This window comes from Patiria miniata, unplaced genomic scaffold (assembly GCF_015706575.1).
Source record: "Patiria miniata isolate m_02_andy unplaced genomic scaffold, ASM1570657v1 HiC_scaffold_2, whole genome shotgun sequence".
In the NCBI taxonomy this organism is placed as follows: Eukaryota; Metazoa; Echinodermata; class Asteroidea; order Valvatida; family Asterinidae; genus Patiria; species Patiria miniata.
In genome coordinates, this window is record NW_024037058.1 from 13,689,425 (window position 1) to 13,710,961 (window position 21,537).

The 21,537-nt window shown below is 40.1% G+C and overlaps 1 protein-coding gene across 4 annotated transcripts; it reads right to left on the minus strand.

Annotated features, from left to right (window-relative positions):
• Positions 1–175: 175 nt before the first annotated feature.
• On the minus strand, positions 176–18,170 carry LOC119726592 (ADP-sugar pyrophosphatase-like). Of its 4 annotated transcripts, XM_038198329.1 has the most exons (10): positions 18,012–18,168; positions 16,553–16,724; positions 15,185–15,308; positions 13,672–13,779; positions 11,058–11,153; positions 8,846–8,901; positions 7,301–7,346; positions 3,885–3,947; positions 3,281–3,428; positions 176–1,659 (listed from the first exon to the last, which is right to left on the minus strand). In XM_038198329.1, the coding sequence occupies exons 2-9, from the start codon at positions 16,625–16,627 to the stop codon at positions 3,304–3,306; spliced, it is 693 nt and encodes a 230-aa protein (XP_038054257.1). In that variant the 5' UTR covers positions 16,628–16,724; positions 18,012–18,168; the 3' UTR covers positions 176–1,659; positions 3,281–3,303. The 4 variants fall into 4 exon arrangements, with proteins under 4 accessions (XP_038054257.1, XP_038054256.1, XP_038054254.1 ...); XM_038198328.1 differs by lacking the exon at positions 13,672–13,779 and adding an exon at positions 13,480–13,587 and having other exon boundaries at positions 176–3,428; positions 18,012–18,170; XM_038198326.1 differs by having other exon boundaries at positions 176–3,428.
• Positions 18,171–21,537: the final 3,367 nt, after the last annotated feature.

Genomic DNA, 21,537 nt, shown 5'->3' on the forward strand with positions numbered 1-21,537 from the left:
TAATTAGAGGACACCATACAGGCACCTTAGGGGACGCAGTCTGACGCGTGTATTGGTGAGTCGGGGCCACCAAAAAAGCCCAATCAAGCTAGCCACACCCAAAGAAATTATATTTCAAGTTACTCCCATTTCAATAACAATGCAATGTTTTAAAGTTCTATAGCAACTCCAACGCTGTAATCATATCACAATATTTTTTTATTTCATTTCTTGAAATAATTTCTTACAATTTGAATACTGTGGCGTCAGTATTTACATGTTTCTTTTGCGAAAATGAGCTTAAACAATCCTCTGATTTCTCATCAAAAGATGCCTTTGCGCCGCGTATGCATAATTATTATACAAATGCATCAAATTAAAAGCAAAAAAGTACAAATTACACGTTATACTCATTATAAAATAATGTGAAACTGAATAAGTCAATAATAACATTGGAAGACCCAACATAAAATAATTACAAAATTTGATACTGTTGAAATTACTGTAACTCATTCCCTTTGAAGATTGGCACTATGGAAGACGACCAACACCACCATTTTTGGAATTCAGTAACCAATTAGTGAAAAAAAAACAGTACGTATTTTAAAAACATAAAAAGACCAGTGGGTTATCTTGGTTCCACTCTAGCAGGTGTGAATTTCAAGAAATGTTACGCTGCAGTTTGCAGCATAAAATAAACAAAAACAAGAAAAGGTGTGCTTACCAAAACAAGTCCCCCGCCACCGTATAACTATTCCCATTATATGGCACCGCCATTGGAATGTCAAGTGTCCTGGGAGGGGCTTCTACAGGACACCAAGACCAACCCACATACCAAGTTTGAAGTTGATATGCCCCGTCCTTCTCATCAAAATACCGTGTGACAACCATTTCGATTGTTGTAACCTTAATGACCTTCATCTTTGATATATGGGGTCCAAAATCAGAAGGGCTCTACATGACGCAAAGACCAACCGACATACCAAGTTTGAAGTTGATATGTCAAGTCCTCAAGTTATCAGGGGTGTGAGTGACCACTGATAAAAATAGCTGAAAACAGCAGAAAAAGGTGTAAAAAAACTGAACTTTGGAAACCTCCTGTACTTTTGTAAACAGTGAGGGAAAAAAGCTGAAATCCAAAACCAAAAAAACCTGAAATCAGCTTTAAAGCTGAGATTTCACACCCCTGAGTTATGGTGGGAACACTGATTGCTTGCACGCAAACACATGCACACAACCAGTCGTGTTATCCTATACTTATGAGGACCTCCTTTTGTTCCAATTTTGTGTACTTTTTCTCAACACATCCACTAAAGTTTGTACATAAAAACTTCCCAAGGATTTGGCTCAGGTCCTTGGTTTTTTGTTATCCTCAGTCATAAAGGATAACAAGATCACGTTTAAAATACATACCTAGCGGGGGCATTCCTTTTTTTTCATGTAGCTAAGAAAAATTGGAGAACAAAACTCCTTTTAATTTATTCGCAATGTGAACACACTGTCAACCCAATTTCATCATGATTTCCTCTCCTTTCGTCTTCATTTTGCGACGGAGAATCCAACCCCCAAAACGCCTCTCAAACTGTTTTCGATGGACCTGGGAAGGTACACACAATGTCGTCTCACCTCCACTATATATGTGGAATGTTTTTGTTCAGAGGTCCACAGTGACTGCACTACCTGTCCGCCAACACAAACACGGAAGGAAAGGTAAGCGGGACATAAAAACTGTTGGTATGACACAAGGAAAGGCCACGGGCTTATGGAATGTACGTGGTTTTCTATTCCAGGTGGGAAGTGTATACAAGGCTTAAAAAAAACCTAAACTTTAAGTCACAATGGAAACTTAATTAGATCAAGTTGGCAACTGATTGTTTGCTTTGAATTTTGATACTACAGATCTAGACAGAGCTAAAGTCATCATTTAGGAATCTTCATTTCAATTACAAAATATATTACTAAAAAAGTATAAGGCCACACTTAATATCTGTAGGCATATTTGTGCAGTAAACAATCCAACCGGAATTGCAGTACCTGTACGCCTGATCTAGTGGAGAAGATCTTATGAAAGATCAGCTTTCACTTTATTTGTAATCTGTTATTGACAAACAAGAAGGGCCATCCAAAACAGATTGTTCCCTCTATTTCCATGGGACTAGTTCAAGGAGTAGGTATATTAGATGTCATAAATCTTATCAACCTCTTCAAAGCCAAGTGTACGTCAGAGATGTAATCAAATCACCCACTCAAATCATGAAGTCCATTGGAGTCACTATTTTCGGTAACTCAACTTGACAGGCGTCATAAACATGTACACAAGTAAATGTCTTGACTTAGGCAAAGGACTTGATCTGACTCAAGCCAAATCTTCACCAACACTCAGTCCTTAACAAAATGTGAAGAAAAAAAAATCATTGACTTCTTATTACCACTTCATGTCAAATTGAAAGCTGGTTTGCACTTGCAAGGCCAATGGCAGTTCGGCAGATTGACAGCACTACACAAGAAGTGCTGCAAAATGATACACTCAAGATTGTGATACTACAGATGGTGTGAAAATTTCATCGCAGTGACTTGAATTGACTCGACAACGAATGTGTCCCGACTTGACTTGCCTCGAGCACACATTGTGGCTCAACTAGCCTTAACTGGACCTTGCTGATCTCATGACTCAACTTAATTTGAGTCACTGCCTTTAGGGCGACTTGACTTGACTCACAAATGTAGTGCTTAATCCTTGCATTCAAATCCATATTAGCCCGTGAAAATGTGAGAGCAGCATATATTACTGAGATGTTTATGATGACGGATGGATCTTCCCTTGCAGGCCAACCAAAAATGGTGTGGTGTAGTTGAGTCTCGATCAAGGCTGTAACTATCCAATGAGAGTTGACTGCTTTATCATTCTTATCATAACTGGTTAATCATACACCAGTTGCATCAAGAGTCTAGCCTTCATCAAGGCTACTCATAGCTCTAGTCCAACAGTGGACTTGGATTTAGTTCCCCAAGTATTGCAGATGGTCCCCAACAAGTGCAGCCAAGCTGCCGTAGAGGTAGAAGGCACTTTATTGAAGCTTTTCTGCGCATGTTAGTTACATGTATGCTTGGAACTTCTTTGGTCCCAGTCCCAAAACTGGATTTGATTCATATTGTGGACTGCACTCTCTACCGCTGCAGTGACTTGACCGCACCTGTCAGGGATCAGGACTGGCTGCATTAAGACAAAAAAAATCCAAATCCACGCTTGGACAGGGAAGAGGCTAGCCACGGTGTGTGGCATCCAGGACATACTGCTTACTATCTACAGTTGTCCGTTCATTATCATTTCTTGTAGAGTCCCTTCTGCTGCTCTAGATCCATGTCTTCTCCTTTGTGCTGGCACTGATGGAGTGTGGCAGCGTAGGTGTAAACCCTTGAGTCAACCAAATCCCCTGCTTCACTGTATGCTGTTGTAACGAAACAGTAAGAATATTGCATGTATTTCCTGATGAATCCACAAAGCCACTTATATAGTGCTACATGTCGGAAGGTTTCAGGCAGTTCAGGGAGTAACTGGCAGAGTTATTTTGGGTGGCACTGGTTCATCTTCTTTGTCATGTTGAATCCATGGGTTTTATTATGCATTCTCACCCAAGACTCAGATATGAAATTTTGGAGATAAAAACAAAAGGAAAATTTAATTTTTACGCGAATAGCATTGGGAAATTTTGCCATTAATTAAATTATTTCTAAACACAGGTTGTTGTCATAACTGTCCATGGGCGAGTAATATAACTTAGCTGACAGGAACTTCTATCATTTGGAAATTTGGAAATCTGCCAATGTTACACTCATTACATTACATTTTTGTTTGGGGGGGGGGGGTTGGGGCAGGACAAGAGAAGACCGTTCTTTGACCTTACCATCAAGTTTTTGCTTGAGTTCATGCAAAGGTGCATGGATAACTTCTATGAATTCCCCTTCATCTGAAACAAAACAGCAAACATCAAGTTCATCACATATTCATCATACCCATAATCTTTTCTATTTTGAATGATGATTCCAACTCATGAGATGGGCCAACATTTAACACACTCTGGACTGAAGTAGTGGTTCATATACCATACAAGATTTGAAGATTTGCATAGTGAAGATGGCAATAAGATAAAGACTTATAAAAGGTAATGTAACAAATCTCTTTTGTGAGTTTGGAAGGTTCTAACAAGACTTTTGGGAAAATCAACATTTCAGACAGTATACTCTGCCCGTCAGTATCTACAGCCTTTAAAAAGGCCACTCGACATTGGAAAATTAATTGATGCTTAGAACATCTGCACAAAAAGAAAAATGTTACCGGTTTGAATCCTACAGGAACAAACCCTTCTAATATCCAAATGCACTTACGAACACACAGCAAAAAGAGTTACTCAATACTTCGAACGGCATAATTTTTTTGTGACACAAGTCCCACAATACTCATTCCTGTCTACAGGTACTGAAAAATGTAAACAATCTAGGGCGGAGAACAGTAGTTTATTGATCAGAAAGAAGAGTAGTAAATCTAGGTTAATGCATACTCATCCACTTGATGGTTGATGCATAATTCCATCCACTGTAATCATCCATCACCATTTGGCAACCCATTAGCTATTCAAAGGACAACACTAATGTATTTTCACTTTCAATCCCACAGCGATACTGTTTGCTAAAAGCTGCCTAATCACTATCCCTGTACCGACATGTGTGCTTCCAACGACTCTTCAAAATATATTATAAGCTTAAATTTTGTTCAAATACATTAAATGGAAAATAGGTGTGGTGTCTGACATGAGCAGACAAATACCGGTACATGTACATACAGAAGAGTGCCAACCTACACGTAATGCACTCATTCAGCACAATGCAGCTAATGAACAATTTTTTAACCAAAACAAGGCACTAACTGGCTGGTTGGCTGAACTTGTTCAAGCAAAGTTATCTCTGATCAGAGAATTGTTGTGTACGTATCGAGCTACCCTAGCACACACTTGTCCAAGGTTGTCACAAATTAATTAGGGAATAAATGTGTACTTGGCCCGTTTTAAACACTGTTTATTAAAGACAGTATTGAGTCTATCCAGACTCCAACCAGTCTTAAACGGAGTGTTTAATACCGGCCAAACACACATTTATTCCCATTCATAAATACCTTTTCGGTCAAAGAAATATGAACTGTTCGATCTAGATGTCAAAACAAGTCAAACATTATAAATTTCCAACAATCTTTTTTTTACAATTTTACTTCATGTTTTCCGGGACACCCCTCTAGCTACATTATGGTATGTCTGTCTCGCAAAGTAGACGTGAACAACTCCTAATATGGAGATTGGTACTGCGCGACGTTGCGCAGAACGCAGCTGTATTGTGAATTGAGGACTATGAAATACTGACTCACTGGTAGGATTGCCATGCCTATTCGAGGATTGTGAACATTCAAGCAAAAAAAAAAAAAAACGGTAAAATGCACCGGATTTCACAGGAGTCTAAATTCCATGTAACACTGGAGAAGTGTTCAAGACCAGCCAGCCTGTTTTCATCAACCCTTTAAAACTGGCTCTCAACCAATAGGAATGGGTAAACTGTCTTAGGTATTTATGAATACTAATTAATGCATACATATGAACTGTACTATTTAATGTATGTATATGTGTCTACCCATGTAAATGTATGTGCACACCATGCATTATACATGTTATAGGGCCTGCAACTTACACGTACAGATGTAAATCACAGGTAGAAACTACAATTTTGCAAAAATGACCCATACAGAATTTTTTTGACCACCCAATATGCTAACTTTTTTCGTCGAAAATTCAAATCTGTGCTCGAAACACTTGCCGCTGACATAAATTTCCAAGATAATAAACTACAAAATGACTAACTTCCATTACGAGTCACTATTGCAGCTGTTGTGGTGTGAGCATATGCAAAAGTATATCAGACACATTTGGCTGTTGTGGATAGGGTTATGGAGCGATATCAATTGAATTCCCAAAGCACACATCACATTCTCAAATGACCAAAAATTGATATTACAATTGACACAGCAGCTATGAAACCACTTCCACTGCCAAGTATTAAAGTATCAAATTTTGAGTTAATGATGATTGAATGATGTTATGGTACACATCAACATTAAAGTTATTTTCAATATCTCCAGCAGATGATGAATATATCATTAGGGCAATCAATTATTACCATGCTTGGTTTTTTGGCCATATTTTTGGCGGAAAATGATTGATGAGCGAACAGCGCTTCATGAATCTGATTAGATTGCATGTAATGATGATACAGCTGCAAACACACTGTAATGTACTTTGTATAACCCCCTAAAAGCTTCCATTACAAAAATTGAAATCTGCAAATTAGTGGGGAAAATAGGCCGTGGGCCAAAGCCTGTAACGTGCACTTCGTCTTAACTTTTTAGTGGCAACCTAATTTCTCAGTTATAAGTAGTTGGGAACATGTAAATTGATATTTTACAATACGCACATCACATCGTTTGCACAAGTTAGAAATAAAGGGGACTGTTTCCCCAATGTAACTATACCACATGAGGGCGATCGCGATGCATCCCTGCCATTGCGTACCAGCCTCGCCTCCATTGGCGCATGCGCATTCCTCCATCAACCCCTGGCCGTGGGGAATATGTAAACGGTGACGCTGACTGGCTAAAACAGAGCGTACTGCAAGTGTACTTCGAAGTCTGCGCGCACCATATCCTAAGCGTCAAGTAATGTACACATTTGTATTCAAGACTGCGCGATGCCTTTTCGATTTGGATTCTGGAAGCCCAGTTTTTTTTGGCTAAAAATAGTACTTTTGCCATAAGTTCTATCTTTTCAGTTCAAATGCTTTCAAATTTGACACAACAGATAAAAAGGAAGTCGGCGTGAATAAGTCATTATTTAACGCTCGACACGGTGCTTAACATTTTTTTTAGAATTGATCTTTCAAACATGAGCATGATGAGATTTCGACGTGTATTAAATTTACATACCTCTGTCGTCCCTTTACAGCACAAATCAGTCACAAGTCATTCAGTTTCAAGTAAATAAGTGACACACTATTTTTTTCTCCATTTCTTTACCCAGAATACATGTTGTCGTCATAACTTTAGTGTGCAATTTGGGCCAATATGAACAGCCAGATTCAGATTCAGCACTATCGAATTAGTAAAGTTGACTTTATTGCAAGCTGACACCAAACAGTTAAGACGAACCTCAACACGATACAGATTTTGGCCCATGGCCTAAAAAAAGGAGAACAGGATTTACAACAATAGTAAAATAACACATACCTAAATTGGGTACTGGTCTCTGATTAACTGTGTCATCACCATCTACCTGTTTAAAAAAAAAATAGATTTGTTTTATATTGTAGAATATTAAAACCTACATCACACAAGGCAATATTGTTCACGGCAATCTCAAAGAAGAAAACGACCATCAAAAGGTTTTACCTCTGTCTGTTTTGAACTTAGTTTGTGATGATGTGGGGTACATGTAAGTTTCAAAATGGGGGTAGGGAGGGTGCTGAGGCCAGATGCAACACAGTGCATCAGGAGTATAAGTCTGTTGGACCTTGCGGCATTGGGCCATCAACACCAGTGCACAAATGGCAAGTTCAAGACGTGAGCTAGTCCCATTGAACAATTTACATGTATATGCCTCAGTTGTATCCCACTGCATCCAGTGACCACAGACTATGAGGCGTTTTGGCCTTGCGAATTTTGATCTGTTGGATCTTGCTACACTTGGCAGGCTGGTCAGTTTGAAAAGTGGTGCATGTTGCTGTGCTCAGCATGGTTTCTAGCCAAAGTACCCTGGAGGGTTAGGGGTTAAAGTCCACACAGAAACCAAAGGCAACTAACCCTAACAGAACTCAAACCCCAACAGCATGTTTTGTTGGAATCTGTCAGGATGGGTACAGTACCCCTAAACTGACAGTCTTTTACATTGGGTTGGCACATCTGCAGAATCAAAGACAGAAATATGTGTGTGCAGTTGGAATTTGCCAGGATGGGTATAGTTTCCAGTAAATCATGCTAGGGAGTTAGGGTTAAGTAATGAACTGATTCACATATAATACATATGTCTTTATAGAAAAGGAAATATTGAATTTGTGTTCCCATAATATATACATTATGGTAAATACAATTAGATGAGGAGGGGTATAGTCTAGGGGCTAGACGTTATGGTTTGATACGTGATAACCTGCGGCCGCGATAACCCGCCGCCGCGAGAGGGCGCTTTCACGACCGACCAATATCCCACGGACTTGTCAGGAACGTCTAGGGAAATTCGTATTGGTTGTGTAATGCCCGTGCAACTGTTGGGCCTAATAATATATGCAGCGCGCAATTCAAAAAAAATTATTGTAGTTCCGAAGCAAACTCTCAAATTTCATCCAGTGCAATAAAAGATGCAGCAAGACCTTTGTGCAACCTCACTGGTCAGCTCTTTTGTTATGTGTAGTATGTGTGGGACTGAAAATGGACCGTAATTGCCTGCAGAAGTCACGCATGCGCACTAGTTTCCCCCAATTTTCGGGGGGGGGGGGGGGGGGGAGATTTCAGCAGATTCCTACACGTTGTTCTGACAAGTTCCGTGGGCGATATTGGTTAGTCGTGATAGTGCCCTCTCGCGGCAGCGAGTTAAGGCGGCCACGGGTTATCGCGTATCAGACCATAACAATGTCTAACCCCTAGACTAGACTGTAGATGTACACGTTTTTGTTAAAGTTAGTTCCTTATTTCCTCATGCTCCCTCCGTAGTCGGCGATTATGTGGAAAAAGTTGTTACAATGGTTACAATGTAATACAAGATACATGAACGGAACAAACCTGCACGAAAACAAGATTAAGAGTTGAAGCTGACATACCCGAATCCATAACAGTCACTGTAAAGAAAAACATTGATTCCATGATGAAGTATTTATTAGTAGAGACAAAAAATGGATTACAGCAAACTATTTTAGAAAACAAATATTAACATTACTTTTTCTTGAGATTAACCATCTTAATACTGTTTACAAACAATGTTAATCTCAATTCTCCCCACTGATCCACATTAATTGTATGCTTGATGTTTGTCAAATTTAGCTTAATGGATCAGCACTTTATTGTAGTAATTGAACAATGAGGTGTTTTTTTAATAAATTGACGAATGTAGAACCCTTAAGTTTTACATCCACCAATTGCTGCTGGTATCACTGGCGATTTGGCGCTGATGCCAGGAGATGTGTGTTGCCCTGCATCTTCAAATCTGGGAAACAACAGGGAAACTCCGACGCCAGCGACTATTAGTCACTGGCGTCGGTGACATGTCTCCCTGGTGACAAGTCTCCCTGGCACCAACACCAATAGTCACTTATTCTTCATCATTGATAGCAAGACAGGGGCCCGGTTCCTGGTGGACACAAGAGCTGAAGTGAGCGTCTTGCCTTCATTGACTGCGGAAAAACACTGGCCTCGGTCTTCATCTGTCAATCTTCATCAGGTGGTAATAAATCTCCCATCTGCATACAGTAAACTCCAGCTAAACCGGCACTCTCGGGACCCGAGAATTTGTGACGATTTACGCGAATGCCGATATGTGCTGTAATAAGTCATTTTGCTGACTTACATGAATGGTCCTTTGCACACATGATTCATTGCACTAATTGGCTTCGATTTACCCTGGATTAGGCCTTATCTCCTTAATGCTTGAGTTGAATCCAGCAAATTAATCCTCAAATTGTATCATCACGTTTGGGGTATTGATAGTGGAGACCACGATACATATGTACGTGCACAGTAACGAATTAAATGCGTGCGTGGTCCGGTATATACCACGCACGCATTGACTGCAGCAGTAGTCATTCAATAAGACGACCCCCTGCGTACGGCCTAGAGGGGGTACTGGTATATATGTTCACGATGCATATGCGATGTATGCAGTAGGACACCCTTTTCCGACACCGATCACGGGCCTTGCGAACCACTTTTCACTCGACACTTGCCAACCGCAGTACAGGAAGTCGATGCCAATGCATGATTTGTTGAATGCCGACTTACACAAAGGATTTTGTAATGCTTTTTATGGAAAGGGGACCGAGAGTAACACGACGACTTGAGCGAAATGGCGACTTATAAAAGCCGGCTTAGAATTAAAAAATTCAATGGAAATGCATTACGGACAATCAGGACTTTAGTCAGACGGCTGACTTGAGCGATTTAAGTTGTACGATGTCGGTTTAGCCGGAGTTTACTGTATTTGGTTAGAAGTCACTTACACTGGATGTCAAGTTGCGTAGAGTCTTATCCGTTGGGTCTTCGTCACTGCTGATCTACCGAACCCAATAATTGGAGCAGATTTTCTCTGACACTTTTGGACTGCTAGTCGATGTTCAGCATCATAAACTCAACGTCTCAACTAAACACCTCACAGTAGGCGGAATCCGTTCGTACACCATTCCCATCGGTCCAACCACAGCCAAGCAGAGTGCCTAGCCCTATGAAGTGCTTCTCGGACAGTTTCCAGAAGTGACACGTCCGATTTACACTGGCAAGGACGTCAAACACTCTGCAACATGTCTCACTGTTACTAAGGGCCCACCAGTGTTGGCACGCCCAAGACACCTACCACCAAACAAGCTGTGTGATATGAACTCAACAACTCTGGATCCAACCTGTATTATGTGGCTGTATGGCAAAGTTGTAGTCAAGTTCTCAAAGTACCTCAGTCAAAAGACAAACTGTTAAAATGAACCCCGACAAAGTATTTCCTTTGTCATTGGTCAACCCCTGCTGCTTGACGTAACTTGTAAAACACCTTGTGATTTGACTTGTGATATGGATTTGACAAAAAGTCTGAATCCAAGCAAATGCAGTGATTGTATAGCAAAGTTGCAGTCCACATAAGTCAATTACAAGTTGTTGAGCTTCAAGTCAAACATGTGTCAAATGACAAGCTATTCAAATGAACTCAGATATTCCTTTTTCATTGGTCATGCCCAGCTACTTGACCCGACTTGTAAAATGACTTATGAATAGATTTCAACTCTGGATCCTTTACCTGGAGAGATGCTGGTTATTGTTCCTACATAACCAGTTTCCTCTTTCAGTTCTCGTATCGCTGCTTCGGCCACTGTTTCCTCACTATCTACCAAACCTGAGAGGCAATAAACAGCACCATTAAAGTAAAGACAACAATATTTGTTCCTTCTCCATCCATGTTCTCAAGCGAAACCACTTACCGCTCGTTTATCAAAAAACAAATTCTGTAAAGTCTAAATACAGGATGCCCCCCTAAAAGGTAACCCACAAACAAAGGGATGATTTCTATACAGGGCGAGTAAAAAAAAACGGAACCCAAACCCCCCAAATTATATTTCATATTGAAAAAAATATGTAGCACCAAATATAATAATGACTGGAAAGCCAATGTCATAAGCTACTTTTAGATGAAAAAAATACTGAAATTGCTCAATCCGCTCAAAGTATATCACCGTTTAAACACAATGACCCTAAAACCTCTTTCGTCCAAAAATGCGATTTCAAGAATCGTCATCACAATTGTCTTCAAACTTCACCAGCGATAAAACCTCTGTTTATACAAGTTAAAAATATTCAACAAAGTCCTTTTGAAGGACTGTCTTTTAAAAAAAGTGGATTTTATCAATCATATTGTTTGCCGAACCACGATTGTTGATAAAGATATTGTGCACTACAGTTGTTGACAGTTGTTCGGACAAGCATTCTGTGTCATTTTCTTTGTTGTCAGACAGTCAGAATACACAATAAACTGGTTTTTGTTTTGGACGAAACAGGTTTTAGGGTCATTGCGTTTAAATGGTGATATTCTAGTAAATCACTCAAGGGGGTTAGGGTTAAAGAACATGGTTCTCAGCAGTCCACTACCCAAGCTTCAGGCCTGCAGGCCTGCATTTGGCACGCGGTGGACAATTTATGCGATCAACCTGCAATGATGTGATGGGCCATGGAAGAATATGTGCCGAAGACTCAGTGATGCATGACGAGATGTGTGCATCCAAGATATCAATGGAAAGCTTCAGTTGTAAAAACCTAGTGTTTATGATAAAACAATTGTGGTCATTCAAGTTCATGTTTTTTTTTATATATTATTCCTTTGTTTGTTGGTAAAGTTTTTGGGGACACCCTTTATTTTTCTTTTCTACCAACCATGGCCAACACTACATTTTTGTTAATTTTTTTAAATAAAAGCAATCATGGAATATCAAACTTGAAAACACTGAAGCATGCTGGTATCAGGCATGCCAGGGATGCCACTGGGAAGCAATTTAAACAAAGAGAAAATTCCAAGCTTTAACAGACTTAATACATTTGGTGTTTCATTTTATTTGTAATGGCATTAAGCGTGAAATGAAAAAAAAGAAAACAGAAGAGGAAACCAGCTGAGTTGCATGCTTGAAATGGACTGCATGTGCCCCCTCTCTGTAACAAAGACAGACTTAAGTAAAACATCTAGAAAACATTACAGCTGGATGCCGGGCCCCAACGCAGAGATGCCATAGGATTCAGCACATCTCTGCAAAATTATAAGGGGCCATCCATACAGTACCTACACACAAAAAGGGGGTGGGGGTTGTTGCCAGTCATACACTGTACGCAATGGGGAGTCAGGTTGGCATAGTGGTACTTTCCTCGCCTTCCACTGCTGTGACCCGGGTTCGAATCCCGCCTGGGCCAATATGTGGATTGGGTTTTCAGTCCCTGCCTGATTCCGTGGGTTTTCCCCAGAATATTCTTCTAGGCTTTTCCTCCCACCTCTAAAACTGTAACTTCTTCTCACTGTCTTCTCTCCACAGGCTTCTTCAAGCTTGGGAGCTACAGTGCCTAGGGCGCTTTTGAGGAATCCTTGGTTTCATTACCAGAAATGATTAATAATAATAATAATAAAAATAATAACACCATGCGTACAATGGGGAGGGGGATCCAAGCCAATGCGTACGTACGCAGAGCGATAATTTGCTTTCATTAAATTGTCGTAAAATGTATTTACTCATATTGAATACCTACCAGGACCAGCTTTTACATGTACATGTATGCATCGGAAAGCGTTGTACTGTTTGCTACTCTCCACTCCACTATTTAGATTTATCTTCTCAGTGCTACTCGCCAGCAAACGCCTTTAAAGGCCATCAAACTTCAGAGACAGCAACATGATAAAAAGTTGATTGTGATTCGGCCCCTAAGTTTTAGTCAAGTAGATACAAGCACGTCCACCCCAGGAAATAGTGATTAAGCAGTGGTATGATTTTTTACTGTAGCAAGCACAACTTTCTACCAACTGTTAAGCAGCGCTATGAAATTGGGCCGAATGAATTCATTTTTTTTCTTCATAAGAGTCACTCAACCTGTAGCAGCCACCAGGTGAAGGAACAAGGAAAGCAAGCTTCAATGTGAACTCATGCGCTAGTCCTGCAATGAATGACAGTTATTGAAAGCAATCCTACCTGAGGGGAATTCTATTGTGCATGACCTTACAGGTGGTCTGAACTGTCGGACCAGAACCAAACAGTCGTAGTGCAGTAACCGTTTGAGAATTGTGACCATTCCAACCGCTATTAGGAATAAAACAAAATACAGAGCCATACATTACATCTGGACATGTGGATTTCATCTGCCCACTATACTGACAGCCTCACCTGCTGGAAACTCTATTGTGTAACACTTGACCGGGGGCCTGAACTGTCTGACCAGTAAAATGGAGTCGTAGTGCAGTAACCTCTTGACAATGGTTGCCATGGCAACAGCTGTTCAAATTAACAAACATTAGTGGGCTTTAGTTAAAAATGGAAACTTGTGGATTTAAATGGCACCAAGAATTAGGAAAGTGGAAAGTGAAAAAAAATTAGCTTAAAGTTTGTCATATGTAGGTGATCTGCAGATTGCACGTGTCATCTTTTTTTCGCAGTAGATCCCTACCGGTGCATGTTTTGTGTTCTTAAAAAGTCACATTTTGTGCATTTTTAAACAATTACCTCAATTGACCCCTAGATGACCTTTGACCTCCGACTGGAGGGAGTGCTAGTGGTTAAGTAAGGGTTAACCCTCCTGCTATTTAAACAGTCACAGACAGTCAAAATTCATTTCCACTTCCCCTGCTATACTTTTAACAAAGGCTAGTCACCAGCAATTAGATTATATGTCAAGCAAGCACTGTGACTAGTCAAACTGAGTCAACAGACAACGCAGGCAAGTTGTGGTCACTGCTGTTTCATCACTCATAAGGAGTCAAACCAAGCTGTATCAAGTCACTTTAATCAAATTAGGTTTTGCCCTTCACCGACGTTTTGAACACTGTATACTCAGTGTGTTACCTCCCGAGTGAAAGTTGGAAAAAATCACTCGGGTGGGACTCGAACCCACAACCTCCTGCTTTCTAATGCAGATGTCTTACCACTCGACCACTGAGCTAACGGGATCGGTTGGGCGGTTCAAATCTGATGCACATAGCAGCGGGTACCGCATAAACTATTATAAGATGGAATTTTTTTTTGCGCCGGGGCGATATAAATCAAATTAGGTTTTGCCCTTCACCGACGTTTTAAACACTGTATACTCAGTGTGTTACCTCCCGAGTGAAAGTTGGAAAAAATCACTCAGGTGGGACTCGAACCCACGACCTCCTGCTTTCTAGTGCAGATGTCTTACCACTCAACCACAGAGCTAACGGGATCGGTTGGCCGGTTGGAATCTGATGTACATAGCAGCGGGTACCGCATAAACTATTATAAGATGGAATTTTTGCACCGGGGTGATATAAATCAAATCAAATTAGGTTCTGCCCTTTAGGTGATTGAGTGGTAAGACATCTGTACTAGAAAGCAGGAGGTCGTGGGTTTGAGTCCCACCCGAGTGATTTTTTCCAACTTTCACTCGGGAGGTAACACACTGAGTATACAGTGTTTAAAACGACGGTGAAGGGCAAAACCTAATTTGATTTATATCACCCCGGCGCAAAAATTCCATCTTATAAAAGTTACTTTGAGCTAGTCAATCTTGCTTTATGTATGCTGGGAAGTCTTATAACTGTTGAAAACAGTCGTTTGGTTTGATTTTGACTGCAAGGACAACTTGGCAAAGAATGCAAGTTTGCATAGGAGGGTTAAAGAAGGAAAATTAAAACTTGACCAAGCAAGGGTCCTCTGGGCCTACCGTCAGCTACCCCTGGCCTCTGGGGCTTGGTGGTTCTCTCCACCGTCTCCCATGTCCGTATCTTCCCCCTGGGGTCCTTGTAGGTTATCTTCTCCAGAGACAGCCACTTCTCTCGATGAATAGTCTAGTGACATTTCAAAACAAAATTATAACCAGCAGATGAATGGTCGGTCATGTCTGATAGAATTTCTGAATTGAACTGAAACTCTGAAAATTAAATATTTATGGGCATGTTGATAGGTTGATTTTAATTAGGGAGTAAGCATGTGCTTGGCTGGTTTTAAACAAGTCCATTTAAGACCGATTGGGTGAATGAATGCCAATAATAGCCCGAGCCAAAGGCGAGGGATATTAATGGTGACCAGGCCTCTGGCCAGTCTTAAACAGACTTGTGTAAAACCAGCCAAGCATATATTTATTCCTATTCATAAATACCTTTTCGGTCAAAGTGTCAAACAAGTCGAAAAATGTAACTTTCCAACCATTTTGTACTATCACAATGAAATCCTATCCTTGCCAATAAAAAAGAATCCAAACAGCTTTTGGAGTGTTTCAATACAAAATGTACATTCAATCCTTTAGATTGATAACTGAAGCTTAACCCTAACCTTCCCAAATCCTCTTTGCAAAACAGAGGATTTTGCAGGATTGAGGCTATATGGCAAACAATGTGTGGCTGATTTTGAAGGCTGCACTGTTTCAAGATCTTGGGCTGGACATTGTGTTGTTTTTGCTCAGCCGTGCATAAAGTTAGGCCCAAATTGTACCTACTTGAAATCCTCTTCACTTCTCCATGATGTCACTGGCTCTGCCTCAGCATATACAGTGATTGCTGGGGGAGGTCGCAGGATTGAGGCAGTGGTCACCCCTCCAAGGACCACATTCAAGAAATAATGGAGGATTTTGCAGGACTGAGGCTGTATGCAAGTTTTACATGGAGGCAGTTGGAGAATTTTACAGGATTGAGGTTGCATCCTAGCAAAAATGCCTAGGGAGTTAGGCTAATGTCTTGACAAAAAGTCTGATATATATGCCAATAAACTGTAACAAGAATCTATGAAAACCCACAACTAGCTTGCAAAGTTTCAATAGATTAAATCCTTTATTAGTCTGATAGTTTTGCTTTTACACGAAGCTTAACCCTTACTCCCTACTGGGTTTTACTATGAACAGTACCAAGTCCGCTAAAATCCGTCACTGACTATGCTTCGAATAATGTTTCAGGTCCAAATCCACCAAAGTCCACCACAAATCCACCACTGCTATGCATGTAGGTGGATTTTGAAGGACTTGGTGCTCATGGCTGCCTACTAAAAAAAAAAACACTAAATAATACAAAATAAAAAAATGAGTTTGATGTAAAATCACCTCTTGTTTGATAAACTCTGATTTCGGTTTGTGGGCGTTATTGGTCGGTGAGGAACTGGTGCCTTCACTTGACATCTCTAATGAAGCTTCACAGTGTGCAGATGAACAGGACACTAGACGAGCAACACCCTTAAACTGTTGGGAAGACAGTGGCGACAACTGGCCCAACAATCTGCAGTGTAGGATTATTATAAAATAATGAATGAAAAATATTGCAATGATATTGAAATACATTGTATAACACTTAATGATCAGGGAGTTAAATTAGACACAAATCTTTGTGGTTGTACAAATGGATGAAGATTTTTAGATAAAAGAATGTTTTTTTCGAAAATGTATGAGTGCCTTTACGACTAGGAACCTTAACTTTGGACATTTCTGACCTGGATGAGAAGATAATCTCGATCAAAATCGGTAGCAAAATCGCTACATCAGAGTTTAGCGTTTAGGGGAGCAGTGGCTGTCTGGCCGAACTACAGAGCTTGCGATAGTACTGTACGGCCAGATGCAGTCGGGCGGTAATCCTAATCTTTAGGACACCTCTATTTTTTACGAGTTATGTTCAAAACTGAATTTTGCAGATGACTGTCCAGTACCAAAGTGACGGAAAGATTTCCATATAAGAAGTTCACTAATTTTCCTCTGTATTGACTAACAAGCCCCCAGATAGCAATTTCATGTCATCAAAGTCAATTTGACATGTTTGAGCAATGAGAAAATACAACCATTTTCTTAGAAAACACTTAGAATTGTTCAGTCCACTCTCATAGGGTTTGTACACAGGGTGTTGAATGCACTTCTTATATGGAAATCATTCCACAATGTGACTTTCCTATTTTTTTTGCAGTCAGGTGCATGTTGTCGTTCTCACAACACGAGTGAACAATGGTGAAAGCCCTACATAATGAAAGCTTGATGCTGATTGGCTGCTAAAAAAAATAAATAAGATGTTTACTTTTTTATCACCCAATCAGCATCAAGCTTTCATTGCATCGAGCTTTCATGTTTGCCATCTTGGTTTTTGAGTCAGTTTTCTGGTCCGGTTGTCACCGTCGTCTTTTACCCCTTAAATTCCGCGTAATTTCCCTCATATTAACAAACTCAAAGCCCTGCCCTCTTTCCACAAAATTAAACCTGCTGATATTCAAGAAGGTGTCACTGCCAATTGTTCAGATGTGTCAAGAAATATCAGAATGTCAATTTTGAGTGTCATTTAGTCAACTGTTTTGGTGAGTCTTTCCCTTCCTATATAGGAACAGGGTCCTAAAACTGTAAGGATTACCAGTCGGGCTACTTGCTAGTGCAGCGTTACATACATGTGAATTTCCGAATAGCATGTCAGCTGGAGTTATGTCAAGCTAGCACTCCCATTACACACTAGGCAGTCAGTACCAGTTTTCCTTATGTGGTCGAATCAGATTACTGACAATGTGACATGAAAACCATATCGTGACTTTACCTTGAAACCCTTCCAGCCAGATTGAACTTCACTTTCCAGAGCAGAAGGAGTGACCGAAGCTGTTCCTTCGTATAATTATATTACGTACATGTACACCCGTACCCCCGTATAGAGAAAGCGCGTGTGGCCGTACGTGCAATTCGTGCAACACACCTGGCTCAAGCTGGCCGCGATGTCGGCCCGAATTCCAGCCTCGAACTCAGCCTCGTACTTAACAAATCTAAAACACATGCACCAAAAGGAGGTCGCTATTCCCATTAACTTGTGCACAGTTTTGACACGCTCCTTTAAAACCAAAATCCCCCCCCCCCCCTATAAATAAATGAAGTGCACATTTTTAGTTCATTATCTGAAAGACCAAACCACTGGGCACACTTAATTTGGGATAAGGCTGAATCGGTGCATTTTTAGTACCCAGCCTCACATTATGAAAATGACATATTTTTTCCCATTAATTTGTGCACAGAGAATGAACTAAAAATGTGCACTTTATTTATTCCTAGGGGGGGATTTTGGTTTTAAAGGAGCGTGTCAAAACTGTGCACAAATTAATGAGAAAAATATGTCATTTTCATAATGTGAGGCTGAGTACTAAAAATGCCCCGATTCAGCCTTATCCCAAATTAAGTGTGCCCAGTGGGTTGGTCTTTCAGATAATGAACTAAAAATGTGCACTTTATTTATTTCTAGGGGGGGGGGGATTTTGGTTTTAAAGGAGCGTGTCAAAACTGTGCACAAGTGAATGGGAATAGCGACCTCCTTTTGGTGCATGTGTTTTAGATTTTTTGAGTGCGAGGCTGAGTTCGAGGCTGAGTTCGAGGCTGGAATTCGGGCCGACATCGCGGCCAGCTTGAGCCTGGTGTGCAACACGTACGCAAAGATATGCTAGGAATGAACCCCGTACTTGTTGTATGCATTCCGCGCGCAATAGGTGACACGAATCTTAGGCACCCGACTATTCAGTGTCCTTGTTTACAGGGCCAACATAGGCCACTATCCACAATAGATTTGCATATAACTGTAGTATTTATTTACGCTGCGCCGCTGGCGTAATTTTTATTCCTAGGAGGGTTAGGGGCAATGTCATGAATAATTCATGTTATCCATGAGAACGGACAATGACATCAACAGCATTGTTGTTAGTTACTCAACTAGTTACAATACATTAAAGCATTTTAAAGAACAGTTGTCGTCGAGCTACCACACAGTAGCCTAGTGGATAGCGAGATGAGCTATGGATACAAAGATCCCTGGTTCGAATCCACGTCGTCGCTGCTCATTTTCAGCAGCTATTTTTCTTCTCCAAATTTATCACTAAGATAATTTTAAATTAAGGGGAAAATAGAACGAGAACCTAAGTCTTGCAATGATTCAAAGGAAAAACTGAATTATTCATGACATTGCCCCTAACCCTCCTAGGAAAAAAAATTACGCGCGCCGCTGACCAGTGTTTGTGTAGCGCGCCCTCTTTTATGAGAAATTGATGGCAGCGAAAAGTACGGAGTGTCCTTCCTTACACCGTAGTTTTTATTGTCATTGCGTTAATTTGTTTATTCCATGGTTCCCGTCGCTCGTCCATTTTTATAATGTAATAATATCACAACCAATTACTGAACGAAATTTCTATTTAATGCAATGCGTTTTTCTTGAGTTATCGTCTGCACAAAAAGTGTTTTATTTTTGTTCAATTAAAAGTGACTTGATTTCGGAGTTTTCTTTGCGGATAAATCCATGGTATATTCTTTAAATGATATTAAATGTATCCTTCAATAGTTCCCGTTATTTTTGTTAAACCAGTCATGTAAATATAAATAGACCAATCTTTAGACGATTTTATTTATGCAACGCAATATGCTTTTCTTAAGCTATCGTCTCCACAAAGAGTGTTTTACTTTTGATCAATTGAAAGTGACTCGAATTCGGATTGAATTATTTGCGATTAATACACTGTATTTTCTTTAAATCATATTAAATGTATTCTTCCACGGTTCCCGTCAGTTTTCACAACACTTGTGTGAAATACCACGGCCAATTATTGGACGAAATTTCAATTCAATTCAAATTGTTTTTCTCGAGATATTGTCTCAACAAAGAGTGTTTTACCTTTGTTCAATTAAAAGTAACTTGAATTCGGATTGAATTTTCCGCGATTAATACACTTTATTTGCCTTAAATCATATTAAATGTATTCTTACACGGCGGTTCCCGTAATTTTTCAAAAGTCTTGTGTATAATATCATATCACTGCCAATTATTGGACGAAATTTCAATTCAATGCAATGCGTTATTCTTGAGTTATTGTCTCCACAATGTGTGTTTTATTTGTGTATAATGGCAGATCATGATCCGCATTGAAGACGGTGTTTACCAGTGTTTGTGTAACGCACCCTCTTTTTGGAAGAAATTGATGGCAGAAAAAAATATTTAGGGTGTTTCCTTACACACCGTATTTTTTTTAATGTCGTTGCATATATTTTTTTCTTCCATGGTTCCTGTCCCCTTGCAATTTATTATTATTATTATTATTATTATTATTTATTCGACCTCAACAAAGAGTTACAAACAGTGATACAAAACCAAACAAAAATTACACAAAAGTTGTTGAAAACGCACAACAACAGGAACGTATAAACATGTAATTTAAATTATTAAAAAATCATGAAGTAGAGGGCATGCACTTTAAATGACAGCCGGAGTGGGCTTCCCAACTGGGAGTTGAACAATAATCAGTAAGACACAAAAAATCACAAAGAAAACGATTATGTGGGTCAGGGACCGCAAAAGCGATTCTAATCACTGTTGCTCGGAAGCATGCGGACCCCCACATTGTTTATGTCATTATATGCCCCCACAATTAGTAAGCGAAATTTCAGTTCAATGCAATGTGTTTATTCTTGAGTTATCGTCTGCACAAAGAGTGTTTTATTTTTTTAAATTAAAAATGACGAATCTGTGTACCGAGTCTCATAAGTTTTGTCACTCGATGGCCGAGATCTTGCCCCCCCCCCCCCGGCTGTGAGATGGTCAAAATAACCCAGTCCTTTTATAAAGGGTTATTTTTGTATCAAGTTTTTTTTTATATAGAATTGAGGATGAAGACGTACTGTTCACATTATTTTTCAGGAAAATAATGTTTGATTACAGACTAATGAAAGACTGTTGGAAACAGCGAACAGAACAGAGGCCTGATTTACAGTGTTAACAAACAAATCCGTTGAACAAATTATTTCCTTTTTCAAAGACGTCCTTATAATGTTAAATAGTAATGGCGGAGTTCAGAATCTGTATCTGACCACAGAATACAAAGAGTAGAAGTCAGGCGCGGATCCAGACGGGGTCGAAACACCCCCCCCCCCGGCCCCCGGCCTGACTCACACACAAAAAATGCCTGCCCGCCTGTCGGCAACAATCGATATAAACATCTAACGGGCCTGGACACCCCCCCCCCCACCTCACCACCACCCCACAAAAATTCCTCTTCCGCTCCAGAACGCACATGATGCATTTTTCTAAAAGCCAACGTAAC